This window comes from Grammomys surdaster, unplaced genomic scaffold, assembly GCF_004785775.1.
Source record: "Grammomys surdaster isolate TR1022 unplaced genomic scaffold, NIH_TR_1.0 125846, whole genome shotgun sequence".
In the NCBI taxonomy this organism is placed as follows: Eukaryota; Metazoa; Chordata; class Mammalia; order Rodentia; family Muridae; genus Grammomys; species Grammomys surdaster.
The window spans coordinates 703757-717933 of NW_021620672.1; the positions used below are offsets into that span (position 1 = coordinate 703757).

Here is a 14177-nt window from a genome sequence, read left to right on the forward strand (position 1 = left end):
CACACACACACACACACACACACACACACACACACACACACACACACACACACACAAAGAGGCACCACATTTTGGATTATGAAGCAGGAATATCAAAAAATTGGGACCATGAAATAAACATATACCTACATAATCTACACCTCTCATATACAATCTATACCTCTCCTGAACAAGGAGCTGGAGCAGACCACAGTATGTCAATGCAAGAACTGTCATCATCCCAGTAAACCAGAGAAAGTTCCCCGGTTAATCAAGATAAAAGTTGTCCACTGTACTACTTTTGTTGTATCTGTGTATCCAGACACTCATTATTGAGTTAAATACTTTACTATCTTCATATCCTTGTTTCTGTTCAATCACTATGAATATCCTAACCATTAAGTCTTATCTTCATTCTGTTTCCAGGTTGCGCTATCAGAATACTGAGTATCACAGTAGTAAGTGACACCAGTTGTGTCTCATAGGCTACCCAGAAATGCAGCCTACCTACAGATAAGGCAAATGTAGAAAATAGGAAAAAACAAATCTGAGTCCTACAATAGTATGATTTTTTTTGTTTGTTTTGTTTTGTTTTGTTTTGTTTTGTTTTTTTCGAGACAGAATTTCTCTGTGTGTAGCCCTGGCTGTCCTGGAACTCACTCTGTAGACCAGGCTAGCCTCGAACTCTCGAACCCAGAAAACCGCCTGCCTCTGCCTCCCAAGTGCTGGGATTAAAGGCGTGCGCCACCACCGCCCAGCTAGTAAGATTTTTTTAAAGACAATAGCAGAAGCATTTGGGGGAGGAAGGAGTCTAATTTTATTTGCTTTTCAGTCTCCATCTGGATGACATCTCGGAATCACTGGCCACTTGGTGGAGAAGAGTTGGCTGGCAAATGTAGCTAACACCCAGTTCAGGTCTAGGGGCCTAATTGATTGGCATTGAGTTGACTGTCATAAGAGATATTATTCATAAAAATTTAATTTTATATACATTATTATTATGTATATATATATACATATATATATATTTGCATGCAAACTACTCTAATGCCTCACGCCTTCAGTTCTTTAAGATAGCTCCACCTGCAGTGACAAGGTTGACAAGCAAGTGGAGAGTCCTCACTTAAATGCTTTAGGGGCCCAAACCAGCCAAAAGAGAGATGAACCCGGTTCCTTCCTGTCAGCCACTGCATCTAGTACTGATCCTCTACAGCACTGACTCTAAAATATCATCTAAAAGATGTCACTGTTTTACCAGAGTCACAAGATGTCGTGGCACCACCAGCAAGTGCCACAGTGTGCCCTTGGCATGTTTACACCTAATTTATGCAGCATCTCCAAGGCCTCGCTTCACCAGCCTCTGGGAGATTTCAATTTGCAGGATTTTACAGAATGAGTGGCCTGTCACTTAAAACTGTCACTGGAAGATGACATTTCACCCATTACTCAGTGGTGACATTTTATTATTTAGGATTAAAACGCCATCAGGAACCAGGGGAACAGTAAGCTAAACATTGAAGCTTGAAAATCAGACACCTGACACATCCCATTTGCAGTAATGAGAATGGCATGTTTATTTTTTTTTCTTTCTCAGATGAGAACTAATTGCCAATCTGGTGTGATTTCAATCTGCTGCCATTTATGAACGAGGATCTGTTTGCTCTCTATAAAGACGACCCAGCCCTCCACTCTGCAGCCAGACACCCAATTTCACCCAGTCTTAAAAGATTCAACTATTATGCAAATCAGTGGTAAAGCAATTACATGCTCCAAAAAAAAATTAAGACAAGAAATTTCCCATTCACAGACCTGTCATGTTCACTTTTAAAAAATGTAAATTCCTGCCAGATGTTTAAAGGCCTTTTTGCATTTCAGTCACATGACCATCCAAGACAGTATTCCCTGTGGAAGCAACTGGATGTCCCAAATTTGATGAGTGAGCCCTCATGGAATCCATGGACCCCACCAGAGGCCTTGTAACAGGTGAAGTTACTATGGAATAAAAGATGTGTTTTCTGTGGAATTCACAGCTACTTGAGAATAGTGCTGGACCACAGGTGACTTACCAAACTAAATGTTCCAAGTGGAGACAAATATAGCTTTAACAGAAAAGACAGAAGAAGGTAAAATATAAATAGAAGAGATCTCAGTCCATGATGCCTCAGAAGATGCTATTGACAAACCCTTGAATGACAAGAAATGTTTGACAGTGTAGCTCAACCGAGGAGTTTCACTGAAACCTCCCTCCAGCTTTCTACCCAAAGAGGTAACTGAGACCCAGGAATGCTCTGTAAATGTTTCATGTTCATAGTAAGAGACAGAGACAAAGACAGATAGACAGACAGACAGACAGACAGACTCAAGCAGAGAATCAAAGACAAAATAACTACATTTCATTTAAAAATTTAAAAATAGTAAATCTGCCAGAGATTTTAATAGGCATAGGAAAGAAGAGAATTCAGAGAAGAAAATGAGGTTGTTTTCTAGTCTGTCCTGCTTGAGTATTCTCCGAGAAGCTTCTAGGGGCAAAGGCTCTCACTGGCAGGTAATAGAATATGGAGAAGTTCCTGACAGCAAGATTTCACTTCCAGTTGCCCCTGACAACTGGTACTATGGCACCTTCAGAGAGTGTGGGCACAGTGAGTCCTGGTTGTGCTATGTGGGCGACCTAGTTCTGTCCAGCATAATGGCACTTTATTCAGTCTGCACACACCACACTGTCCTAATGATATGCTTTCCACCTAGGGAATGGTACAGCCCTGCTCCACCTCCTTCCTCAGCAAGAGTAGTGATGTGCATGGACTTGGGTTCCCACCCATGAAAATCAGGCCCTCCAGGAGAGGTGATACAGACCCAGAGAAGAGAGAGGCATCATACAGAGAAATGAGAATACTTCACTTCTAAACATTGAGGTTTACATGGAACCCCTAAATATTACTGTGATCATTAACTGCACCTGTCTAGCTGGCTAGTTGAGGTATCCAGATATTACTCTATATAATGAGACCCAGAAGGCATTTTCTCTTAGATGGTATTAAACTTGGCGTCAGTGGTCTCTGAGTAGAGCTAATGACCACATAACATTGACAGGACTCACCCCACCTCTTGGAGGCCTGAAGACCAAAGACTCAGGTTCTTGCAAATGAAAGATTTTAGCTTCAAAGCACAACTCAGACATTGTGCCTGGGTTTGCAGCCTGCCAGCTTCCCCTACAGATTTTGGACTTGCCAGTCCCCACAATTGCATGAGCCAGTTACTTAAAATAAACCTCTGTGTGTGTCTCTCCTGCTTCCCTGGAGAATCCTAACACGGTTACCAAGCAGATTAAACAGCCCCCTCCTCTGTATTGCACAGCATAGAAGAAAGGAGAGCTTGGCAAAATATCAGCTGCTTTGAAAATCAGAGAAGGAAGACTCTTATGTGCAAAAAGCTTTGCATCACCTTCTGAAAGCTTTGCTGCATGTTCCAGTAACACTTCTAATTGATCTGCGAGTATGAGGTGAGGCCTTTGGAAAAGGAACTGAGGCCTTAGAGTCAGAAAAAATTGGACTTGGAATCTGGGCTTGAGTTCTCTAATGTATGAGAGGCCACAAGTGGAGAATGAATGTCCAGAGGCATTCCAGGTAAATGTAGCCCTGAAAGGTCCAGGTATGCGACACATCCAGCTAAGAACCCAGAGAGACTGTCCTTAGTCAGCAATAGTTCCGGGGTAAAGTTGTTGATTCAAACCTATGTAAACACTTACACACATTCCTCTCACCCCTTGGGGTAGAATGTCACCTATCACAGTCATTAACATATCACATGTCACTGAAGGATGGAGAACCATCCGGAGCAATCATAGATGATCTCATCACAATGCAAATGTGACTGAGAGCGTTCTCACACATGCTGAGATGGGTAGGATGTCCAGAGGGTATTTAATCTGTATGGACCAGCAATCTATATGCAGTATGTCGCAACAAATATCTTTATGAGGGATGTTACTGTGTCATATGGCAAAGTTGATGAAAGTGATATTGTGGATGATTTTGGGAACTCAGAGGAGAGAAACAAACTCAATCCCTGAAGAGAGATGGAGTACCAGAGAACAGGTATCCCAAGACTAGAGCATACCTAGAGGTCAGTAAGAACAGGTACTGGCTAGACTCACTAAGGGTCATGTGGGGACTTGTGTTGGGAAGTAATGTAAAGACTTAGCTCGCACAAGGGTAGAAACAATGCATAAGGGCAATGAGAGAAAGGAAAGAGCTCCCCACATGCTCTTTGCAGACACACTAGCAGACTGGAAAGACACAAATGAGAACCAGTCATCACTCTGACTTCCGGGTTTCAAGAATTCCACAATCTAAATATCAGTACATGAATGCAAAGGATTCCAGGAAAATACATGAGGAAGCTATTGAATGTTTATAGAGGAAGTTGTGTGTAGCGTGCTTGCACATTATTAAGACAGGGAAGGGATAAACAGAGTGCATTGTGCTTCCCCTGGACACTAAAATTGTGTTAGAAGATTCAGTCCCACTTGAAAGTCTTCATTCTGCTTTCTTGTGCTTTCTAATTTTCTCACAATGAGTGTGAATGGCCCGTGGGTAAAAGAAAAGGCCTGCTTAAAGCTGTACCAAGAGTAAGTCAGAGGAGTAGGTGTGCACAGCCGAGGTATTCACTTCCATGCATATCACATCCTGTTCAGTTGCAAAGACAAACTACCAAGTCTTCTAGGACAAGCTTTGCTCTCTGTCTACTTGGAGAACCAACCTGGATCACAGAGGCACTTGTAGCTGGTGCCCACGCTACGGCACATGCCATGAGCACACGGGCTGAGGGCACAGAAGTCCACAAGCTGGGCACACGTAGGCCCTGTGAAGCCTGGGCTGCAGCTGCAGGTGAAGTGCACACCATCCACGTAGCAGGTGCCATTGTTCTGGCATGGAGAAGACAAGCAAGGGTCCACCTTCTCCTCACAAGCAGAGCCGAAGTACCCTACAGGAAAGCACAGATGGGCTTTTAATTCTTAGAACATTTAAAACATTTGAAATATTTTAAAGGGCTAGAGATGTAGCTCTGTAAGTAGAGTAAGCTGCCTAGCATGGACTAAAACCCTGAATTCAAACCCCAGCACTGAGTAAACCAAATAATATAAGTCTTATAATCCCAGCACTAGGGAGGCAGAGTCAGTGGCTTCAGAAGTTCAAGGGCATCTGCAGGTACATAGAACGTTTTGGAACACATGGGATTTATGAGACCCTGTCTCAAAGAATAAACATTCTTAAAAATTTATACATATTTGCATACAATAATTCAGATGTCACAGCCCACTAAGGCCTGTAATACTGTTTCTCTTAGATTTGGTAACCCTATGTTAAATAGGAAATTCTGTGATTCTATGCTTGTTGAAACATGGAATATATGACTGTTTGGATGCACATCAGATGTCTTTACATGCGCACATGGCATGTGTCTACATTATATGTATGTGTGTATGAACAAGCTAAAAGATGCCGAAAACAAGTCAACAATGATTCCCTAAGAGTGTAATTAGATGTACTACTAACAGTATAAGAAAAATAATAAATAAATAAAACAATAAATAATGAGACATCTCATCCATCCTTATCATTTGTCTTCTATTCAATTCCTTGAAAACACATATCACACTGACCTGTATAACACATAGATTGTAACTCATCCTTCCAAAATGCGCAAATCCATGTTGTTAATAAATGTATTCAGATGTTCAACTCAATGGATGCAATATACATGTATGAAAATAATTTAAAGATTATTCTGGTGATGTGATACCCTCTATTCATACTGAGCAATGCCACTCGGCAATAGTCACTAAGCATCAGCGCATGCCACGGGATGAGTGAGTCAGCAAAGCATGACACTAAGAACAAAGGCAGATCCAGAAGACCACACATCATACGTGCCACTTAGTAGAAATGTCTCGAAAACGAGCACATGGAAATATAGAAAGTGGATAGGGGCTTGCCATGGCTGAGGAGTGAAGAGAGATTGAGAATAGGCATGGACAGTCCACTGGGTTGAAGGAGATGCCCAAAACTGGTCCATGCCAATAGTTGCATACCTGCTTGGATTGGCTAAAATGCTAAAATGAGCAGTTTAGAAGAATGAATTATAATATGGAAATTATGCATGCGAGAGTACTTTATGATATAATATTATGTAAAGCTGTTACATATTTCAATTTTAAATGAGATTACCAGATACGTGTTTTTTATTGTTTTCTGTACACACAAGTTGGCATTTCTCAGGCTTAAAAATTACATATACATATAAGTGTGGGAACATCTCTTTAGTCACACAGTATGTTTAACAATGCTATAAACCTAAGCTTCTTTTAATACTTCAAGACTAATTTGAAAATTCAATAAATATTTAATTTTTAGAAATAAAAGTTAGGTTACTCATGCACACTTTACCTTGGGTACTCTACTTTTCCTATCCATGTTTTAGTTCATACTTACTCACACTCACATGTAATTCCTTAGTGACAGTGACAATTTCTATAGTTATTGTCAAGAATACAATGAATCTATAAAATCAACAAAAATATCTCCATATTTAATGATCTGAAGCACTGCTCAAAAGTGGGCCTAATTAGCTTGGAATCATTCTAAGTAGAAATAGAAAAAAAAAAAGTTAAATGATATTCAACATTTTATAAACTATTTTTAGCTTTTAAATTTTAAAAATCAAACTAAAAATACAATATATAATCAATTTTGATGATGCTTGAATCCTCCAAAGAGTTTTCTAGAGTGGGATATTACTTTATCCTTCATGTATTCCATTCTACAGTGATTAAAAAGAAGATACTTAGAAACTTAACAACACACGACAGCACTATGAAGTATCCTTACTTAACAATTTACTTGAAAAAAATAAAACTATCTAAAAACATCTTAATTTTAAAACAAAATTAAATTAATTCTCTCTATTGAGCTCTAGAAAATGCACTATGACCATTCCAGTTATTAAAGATCCAATTTGGCCCTATGTGTGACACCAACAAAGGAATTCTTATTTCCTTAATCTGAAGAGATAGGTTTGGGAAAGAAACTGACCAAGTCAATCCACAAGTCAAACCAGTTGGACAGAGGCTCAGGGTTTTATCTTTGTACTTATAAGAAAGAAAAGATGAGGTTTTTCCTCCAAACAACCGATTAATGAATTTGTTGGAGCTGCAATGTTGATGGGGTTGATGCACATATGAACTCAGAGACAGTGGTAGGGTGCACAGGGCCTGCATAGGTTCAAGCCAGATAAAATCCCACCCCTAACCAAGAAGCTACTCATGACTGATAACTGGTGAGAGAGGCAAAATCTGTTTTCTACAATGGAGTGTCACCAGATATCAAGTAGACTCCAAGGCAGGCCTCATTGAGGTTCAGGAGAGGTTGGCCAACACAAAATGGACTCCATGTTTTTGTTCCGTTTGTTCCTTTGTGCTTTTGTTGTTTGATTTTGGTATTTTGAAGAGAGAGAAAGACTATGCAGTTGGATGGATAGAGAAAGTGGGATGATTTGGAAGGAGTTGGGATGAAAAAAATAGGGTCAAAATACACTATGTGAAATTTTTTTAAACAAAAGAAAATTATAAAGTATTCATAGAATTAAAAGATACCCAAAGATAAGAGAAACTTCCCATTTTATGGGTTGGAAAAACTAAGATTATTAAAAATATCTATACTACCTAAAGTGACTTACAGATCAGTGCAATTCCCATCAAAATGCCAATGACATTCACAGAACATCACCAACATCAACAGAAACTAAAAGGTATACTCCAAGTAGCCCAAGCAATCTCAAACCTGATGAACAATGCTAGACATGACACAACACCTGACTTCAGGAAACACACCAGAGCCATGATACCCAAAACAGCATGGCACTTGGAAGCACAGTCCAATAAAACAAAATAGGAATTCTAAAAACAAAGCCACAAACCAAGAGCCAGCTGATTCTTGTAAAGGCACAAGGACATCCCCCAAGCAAAATAAACACTGCTGAGAAAACTGTATATCCATATGCAGAGGACAGAAACTGACCTAGTGTCTCCAAAAGTCAATGCAAAATGAAGGCAAAAAGAACCAGGTTCAGTTACCACCTCTGCCCATTAATCTGTGAGACCCAGTACTGAATCCATCTGGCTTGTTTTGGCATTGAGTGGAATACAGATGTTGCTAATATCTGCTATTTGGATTTATTATGGAACTTAAATGCAAGTATAATAGCTCCCAAATACTAACTGTTCGATACCAAGCAGCCACATCTTTATACAACTGCCAGAGACCCTGTGGGTTGTACTGGTATCCATTACAATGGAAAACACAAGAGGTGGTTCTGCAATCAGGGTTATCAGTTAGGCTGGATGGCTGGACAGCTGAAGCATTTAGGAACAAAAGGGAGAAGAGAAAGCTGCACCAGATTTTGAAGTTCTCTGGCTTTAACTAGTAAATTCTGCATTTCCTTCTATTGCTCAAGCCATTGTTATCTTCTTATTCATATGATGAATCCTTTTGTAAATGACTCAGTGCTTCTTCAGCTGCCCCCTACATGACCTTCCTCACAGAACAAGAACAGGGTTTTGTAACACCAGTAATGAAAAGCCAAAAGCCAAAACAAAACAAAAAAAAACAAAACATTTGAGCCTCTTTACAAGTTGTCTGACCTTGGACAGAGCATTTTATCATTTTGGGTTCCATTTTTTTACCTACAAAATGTGTGAACTCCTACTAGTTATCATCCTACCAGTGATGTATCATCATGGTGCTCAATAAATGTTGGATTCAAATTCCTTTAAGTTGTGAGTTTTTCACTTTGCATACTCAGAGATTGTGTGTAGGAAAACTGGAAGTAAGCTGGACTGTTAGGCAATCTCTGGAACATAATCAAATTTGACATTTGCCCAGAGTCCCCCAGGGCTGTGTCCCTGAACATGGCTAAGGATATTTTCTGGAATCACGAGGTGGTCACACACAGCTTTTTAAACACATGCAGGGATTGGGCCACCTTGCAAGACAAAGTGGGTGAGCTCTGGGGATAACAGCTGTGGGAAGAGGTTCAAGAATTGCTCAGAAGAACATCCCTTCACAAGCTCAATAGAACTTTTTTAAACACATTTTTGCTTATACAAGCATTTAGAAGTACTGATAAGAGCCTGATATGGATATCTCCTCAGAGGTCTTCAAGAGTCTGACATACTCAGAGGCAGATGCTCACAACTAGCCATTGAACTGATCATGGGGTTCTCAATAGAGGAGTTAGAGTGAAGACTGAAGGAGAGCTGAAAGGACTTGCGGCCCCATGAGGAGAGCAACAATGCCAACCAACCACAGCTCCCAGGGTCTAAACCACCAGCCTGGGAGCACTTAGGGAGGGATCCAGCACTTCAGTTGAATATGTAAGAGTGGAGGGCCCTGCTGGGCATAGGTGGAAGAAGAGAACCTTGACCCATGAAGCCTGGACACCCCAGGGGGTGGGAATTTGAGGGTGGGGAGGTGGGAGTGGGGGGGTAGATAGAGGTTACATCCACAGAGAAGAAGGAGGAGGGGTGAGGGGATTGGGGGTTCCTGGGTGGGTGGGGGATGGGGTAAGGGGACAACATAGGAAATGTAAATAAAACATCCAATAAAAATTTTAAAAAAAAAAAAAGAAGTACTGTCACTGTTCCAGGCATTTTACCATATTGATTCGGAACTATATATTTATTATTATATGTATGTGATTAGATATATATCTATATATAAATAAAATATATAAATAAACAATATACTACTAAAACTCATAAAGCAGCTGGAGAGATGGCTCCCTGGTTAAGATCACTGGCTGCTCTTCCAGAGGTCCTGAGTTCAATTCCCAGCAACCACATGGTGGCTCATAACCATCTGTAATGGGATCAGATGCCCTCTTCTGGTGTGTCTGAAGACAGCTACAGTGTACTCACATACATAAAATAAAATGAAATTAAAAAAAAAAAAGCCAGGTAGTGGTGGCTCACATCTTTAATCTTAGCACTTGGGAGGCAGAGGCAGGCGGATTTCAGAGTTCAAGGCCAGCCTGGTCTACAGAGTGAGTTCCAGGACAGCCAGGGCTATACAGAGAAACCCTGTCTCAAAACAAAACAAAACAAAACAAAACAAAACAAAAAAATCTCATAAACTCCATGAGTACTGTTATTTCTTCATTTTTAAATGAGGAAGTAGACACAGGAAGATTAAGGACTTTGTCCAAAGGCACACAGAAAAAAAATCACATTTGAACCCAGGATTCTCAAACCAAGGTTTTGTTGTAACATTCAATCATATTGGGTTGTAGCAAAGTAGCCAGTAATAAGAATAGATGCTAGTATCAGTCTGAAGACTTACTTATTGGCTGCTGCTTAACCTAGCATCCATCTCTTTACCCCATACATTATAAAACTTCAGCTACACAAATAATAGCTATTTTTTTTTCTTGAACCTAAGGAAAAACTCTGCAGTTGGGTCCTTTATTTCTTTTATACACTAGGCCATGAATTTGTATGTAATGGGCTCCAGCAGCTCGGGCTCTTTCCCATTAGTCCTCACAAAGTGTGCCTCTCTGGGTGGTACAGGCTGGCGCTTCAGCTGAACCCAGGCGCCCTTCTCCTTGGCTTCCTCTTTCTTCTGATCGTTCTCCTTCACCCGCTTCAGAAAGCTGTCTCTGCTCTTCGAGTGTTTAATGTGCTCAGTCCGCACATTGATCCTCTTGGCCAGAACCTTGCCCTTAACTTGCTTGTTCACAATGATGCCCACGGCATGCTGGGTGACATTGTAGACTCTTCCGGTTTTGTCGTGGTAACACTTAAGGGGCATTCCTTTTTGAACAGTACCCATTCCCTTGATGTCTACAATATCACCCTTCTTATAGATTCGCACGTATGTGGCCAAAGGAACAACTCCATGTTTCCTAAAAGGCCTAGAGAACATATACCGAGTGCCTCTCCTCTTTCCCTTTGTGTTGGTCATTTTGGCGAGTTAACTGGAAGATGGCTGCCTCAATAATAGCTATTCTTAATAGACTCTGCTATAGTTATTTATTGACCTGTTACTCCATTCTAAATAGTGAGATTTAGTTGTAAATGACCTGAGGTCACAATTGAAATTATCAGCCATGGACAAAATCTTCGTTGATTCACAAGAAGAATAAATTAAAATACATAGGAACATCATACACAAACTACTGAAAATCAAAAATTAATAGAAAATATTAAAAGGATTCAAGGTCTATTGAATCATATAAATATAAATGGACTAATGCTCTAAAATAAAAAGGAAGAGATTCTTAGACTGCATCAAAAAGAGCAAATTCTATGTGTTCTCTAGAAGAACCCTACTATCAAAATAAAAACACATAAATCTGAAGGCAAAAAGAAGTGTAAAAACATTAAAAATAAATAAATAGCAAAGGTGATACACCCATAATAGATTTCAGTTGAGCTACATAACAAGATCTTATTTCATCAAAAAATGTATTAGACATGAAAAGGATTCTTAATATGGGAAGCAGGCAACTCATCAGGCTCTACCTATAACAAATGTATAGGTATCTAATTAAGACAGTTTCAAACACATAGAGAAATAAACTGCCAGAAGCCATACAAAAAGGATTCTTTTCATAGTGCTTAATGAAGCAAACTGATAAAAATCAATGAGTATATATAATATTTGAATAAGACATTCCTTTCATAATGCTTCATATAAATTGCTCATTTCAGTAAATATGAAAATCATTATATAAAATCAATATTCATTCATTACTTTAAAACAGAAAAAACTTCAGAAACATAAAATAGAAGTTCATTTACTCTGTAATTATGGAGCATGTACAAAAACTTGTAGACAGCATCATATTTACCAATATAGTAATGAATATCCCCCCTACTGTAAAGAACAAAGGTAAGAATGTAGGTAAGATACCTACATCCAACATTTCACTATATGCAAAAGGCAAGTAAAAGCTTAAAGCATAAAGAGAAAAACATGACTATTATTTAGCAACCTATGCTTTTATTTAAAGAAAACCAAAGGAGTTTATAATAAAAACCATTGAACAATGAATAAAAATAGCAAACTATCAAGATAAGCCAATATACAAAAACAATTGAATTTTTGTTCACTAGCAATAAGTAACTAAAAATAAGTTTAAATGGCATTTACAATAATATTATCAGTAAAACACAGAGAAGGTTGGAGAAGTCACTCTGTGATTAAGAATATTTGCTACTCTTGTGGAGGACTAGAGTTTTCTTCCCAGAACCCAAATGGCAGTTCACAACCATCTGTAACTGCAATTCCAAGGGATCTGACACCCTCTTCAGGCTTCTGTACAGGCCTTATCATACATACATACAAGCATAACACCCATGGAAATAAAATGAAAATAAATGTTTTTAAAGCATAAAACAGGGGCTGGTGAGATGGCTCAGCAGTTAAGAACACCAACTGCTCTTCAGGAGGTCATGAGTTCAAATCCCAGCAACCACATGGTTGCTCACAACCATCTGTAATGAGGTCTGATGCCCTCATATGGATGTCTAAAGACAGCTACAGTGTACTTTGGGTCAGAGTGAGCAGGGCTGGAGCAAGTGAAGCCCAAAGTAAGGGTGTGGGTGGGGAGAAAGCGGGGCCGTAGCAAGAGGGAGAAGAGAAGGGGAAAAAACATACACACACACGCACACACACACAAAACATAAAACAGAAGTGAATTTAATAAGAGAGATTCAAGAAATCATCACTAAAACTATAAAATATTACTTAAATTTTAAAATACGTAAATAAACTGAATAGCTATACCATGTTCATGGATTTGAAATACCCATCTCATAAAGATGCAAATTATCCCAAACTCCTTTACTATAAGTTGTTTAAGCTATCCACTATTTGAAACGCAATTAAATTCTCATTGTTAATCAGGAAGCAGAGAGGGATTGATACCAGTGCTCAACAGGTTCTCTGGCTCCCTTTCTCTTTTTATTTAGATTGAATTCTCAGCCCATGTTCAGGGTGGATCTTCCCTTCCTCACACTTACTGTGGCATGTCTGTGCCCATGTACACACACAAAATGAATAATTTTAAAACATAATGAAAAGCTATGCACAGGATAGTAGATGGAATACAGGATAGTAGATGGAATGTAGTGACATAATATATATAAAAGTAACTAGTAAGCTGTAGTGACGCTGAGCACTGCACAGTGTCTCATTCGCTGAACTATTTTTAGGTGTGGCTCTCTGCGTTAATCACCCTCTACCGTAAAAATGAAGCTTCTCTGATGGGGTTTGAGAAATGAACTCATCCACGAGTATAACAATAAGTCATTAAGAGTTGATTTTATAATATGTCCCTATAGCAGAATAGTACTAGGTTCTCCCCTAGGACCTAGAACCTGTCTAACTACAGACTCTTGACCCAGATGACGGTGCCAGGCATAGGCATCTTGCAGAGCAGACCTCCTTAATCCTATCAGAAAATAGTTGATTTACTCTCATGACATTCATCCTATTATTGTATCAGTAGGTCTTTATTTCCAGGCTGGTCCTTATTGTAGTTGTCAGAGTTCACAGCTGAATAAGATTAATAATAACCGTTCTCCTCCAGCAATATGCAGAGCCCCATCCAGCACTAGGAAAGCTAGCCAGCAGGAATAAAGCTCACATTCAGTATCAGCTTGATCTCTCCACGTTCTGTGATTTAAGTATGTGATGTCTTCAGCAATAGGGTCTTAGCATTAAGTTCTGTGATCTCTATATCATAGCCCTTCCTTCTAAGGCTCAGGAATAATTGAAGAGGAGACAGATTGTAAGAGCAGGAGGTGGTAGATGACAACAAAGCAAGGTCTTCGAGGCACAACAGGGAAGTTGCATATATGAACTATAGTGGTGTGAGACAGTGCAATCTCAAGCCAGACAAAATCCCTGTGGGGAAGGAGTGGTCATGAAATCCCACCCATGACTGATGATGAACTGTTGGTAATTGACAGCTGATGGCGGAGGTGAATTTGTTTTCTTTCAATGTGGTTAGTTTTCCCAGGTCAATCCACACACCCAAGATGATATACAGGGAACACTAGTTTGACTCAATGGATGTATAAAAATAGAACACAAACCTGGGTGTGTATGGAATGGAGTGGATCTGGGGCGAGTTTGGAG

General features: G+C 39.5%; 1 protein-coding gene across 1 annotated transcript in view; it reads right to left on the reverse strand.

Moving 5' to 3' along the window:
* The window catches only part of Dner (delta/notch like EGF repeat containing), a 190073-nt gene that overhangs the window by 61058 nt on the left and 114838 nt on the right, over nucleotides 1-14177 (reverse strand). The window contains exon 8 of the mRNA XM_028789582.1: nucleotides 4738-4962. Within this exon, the coding sequence (XP_028645415.1) occupies nucleotides 4738-4962 (225 nt within the window). The remainder of the gene's footprint in view (nucleotides 1-4737; nucleotides 4963-14177) is intronic.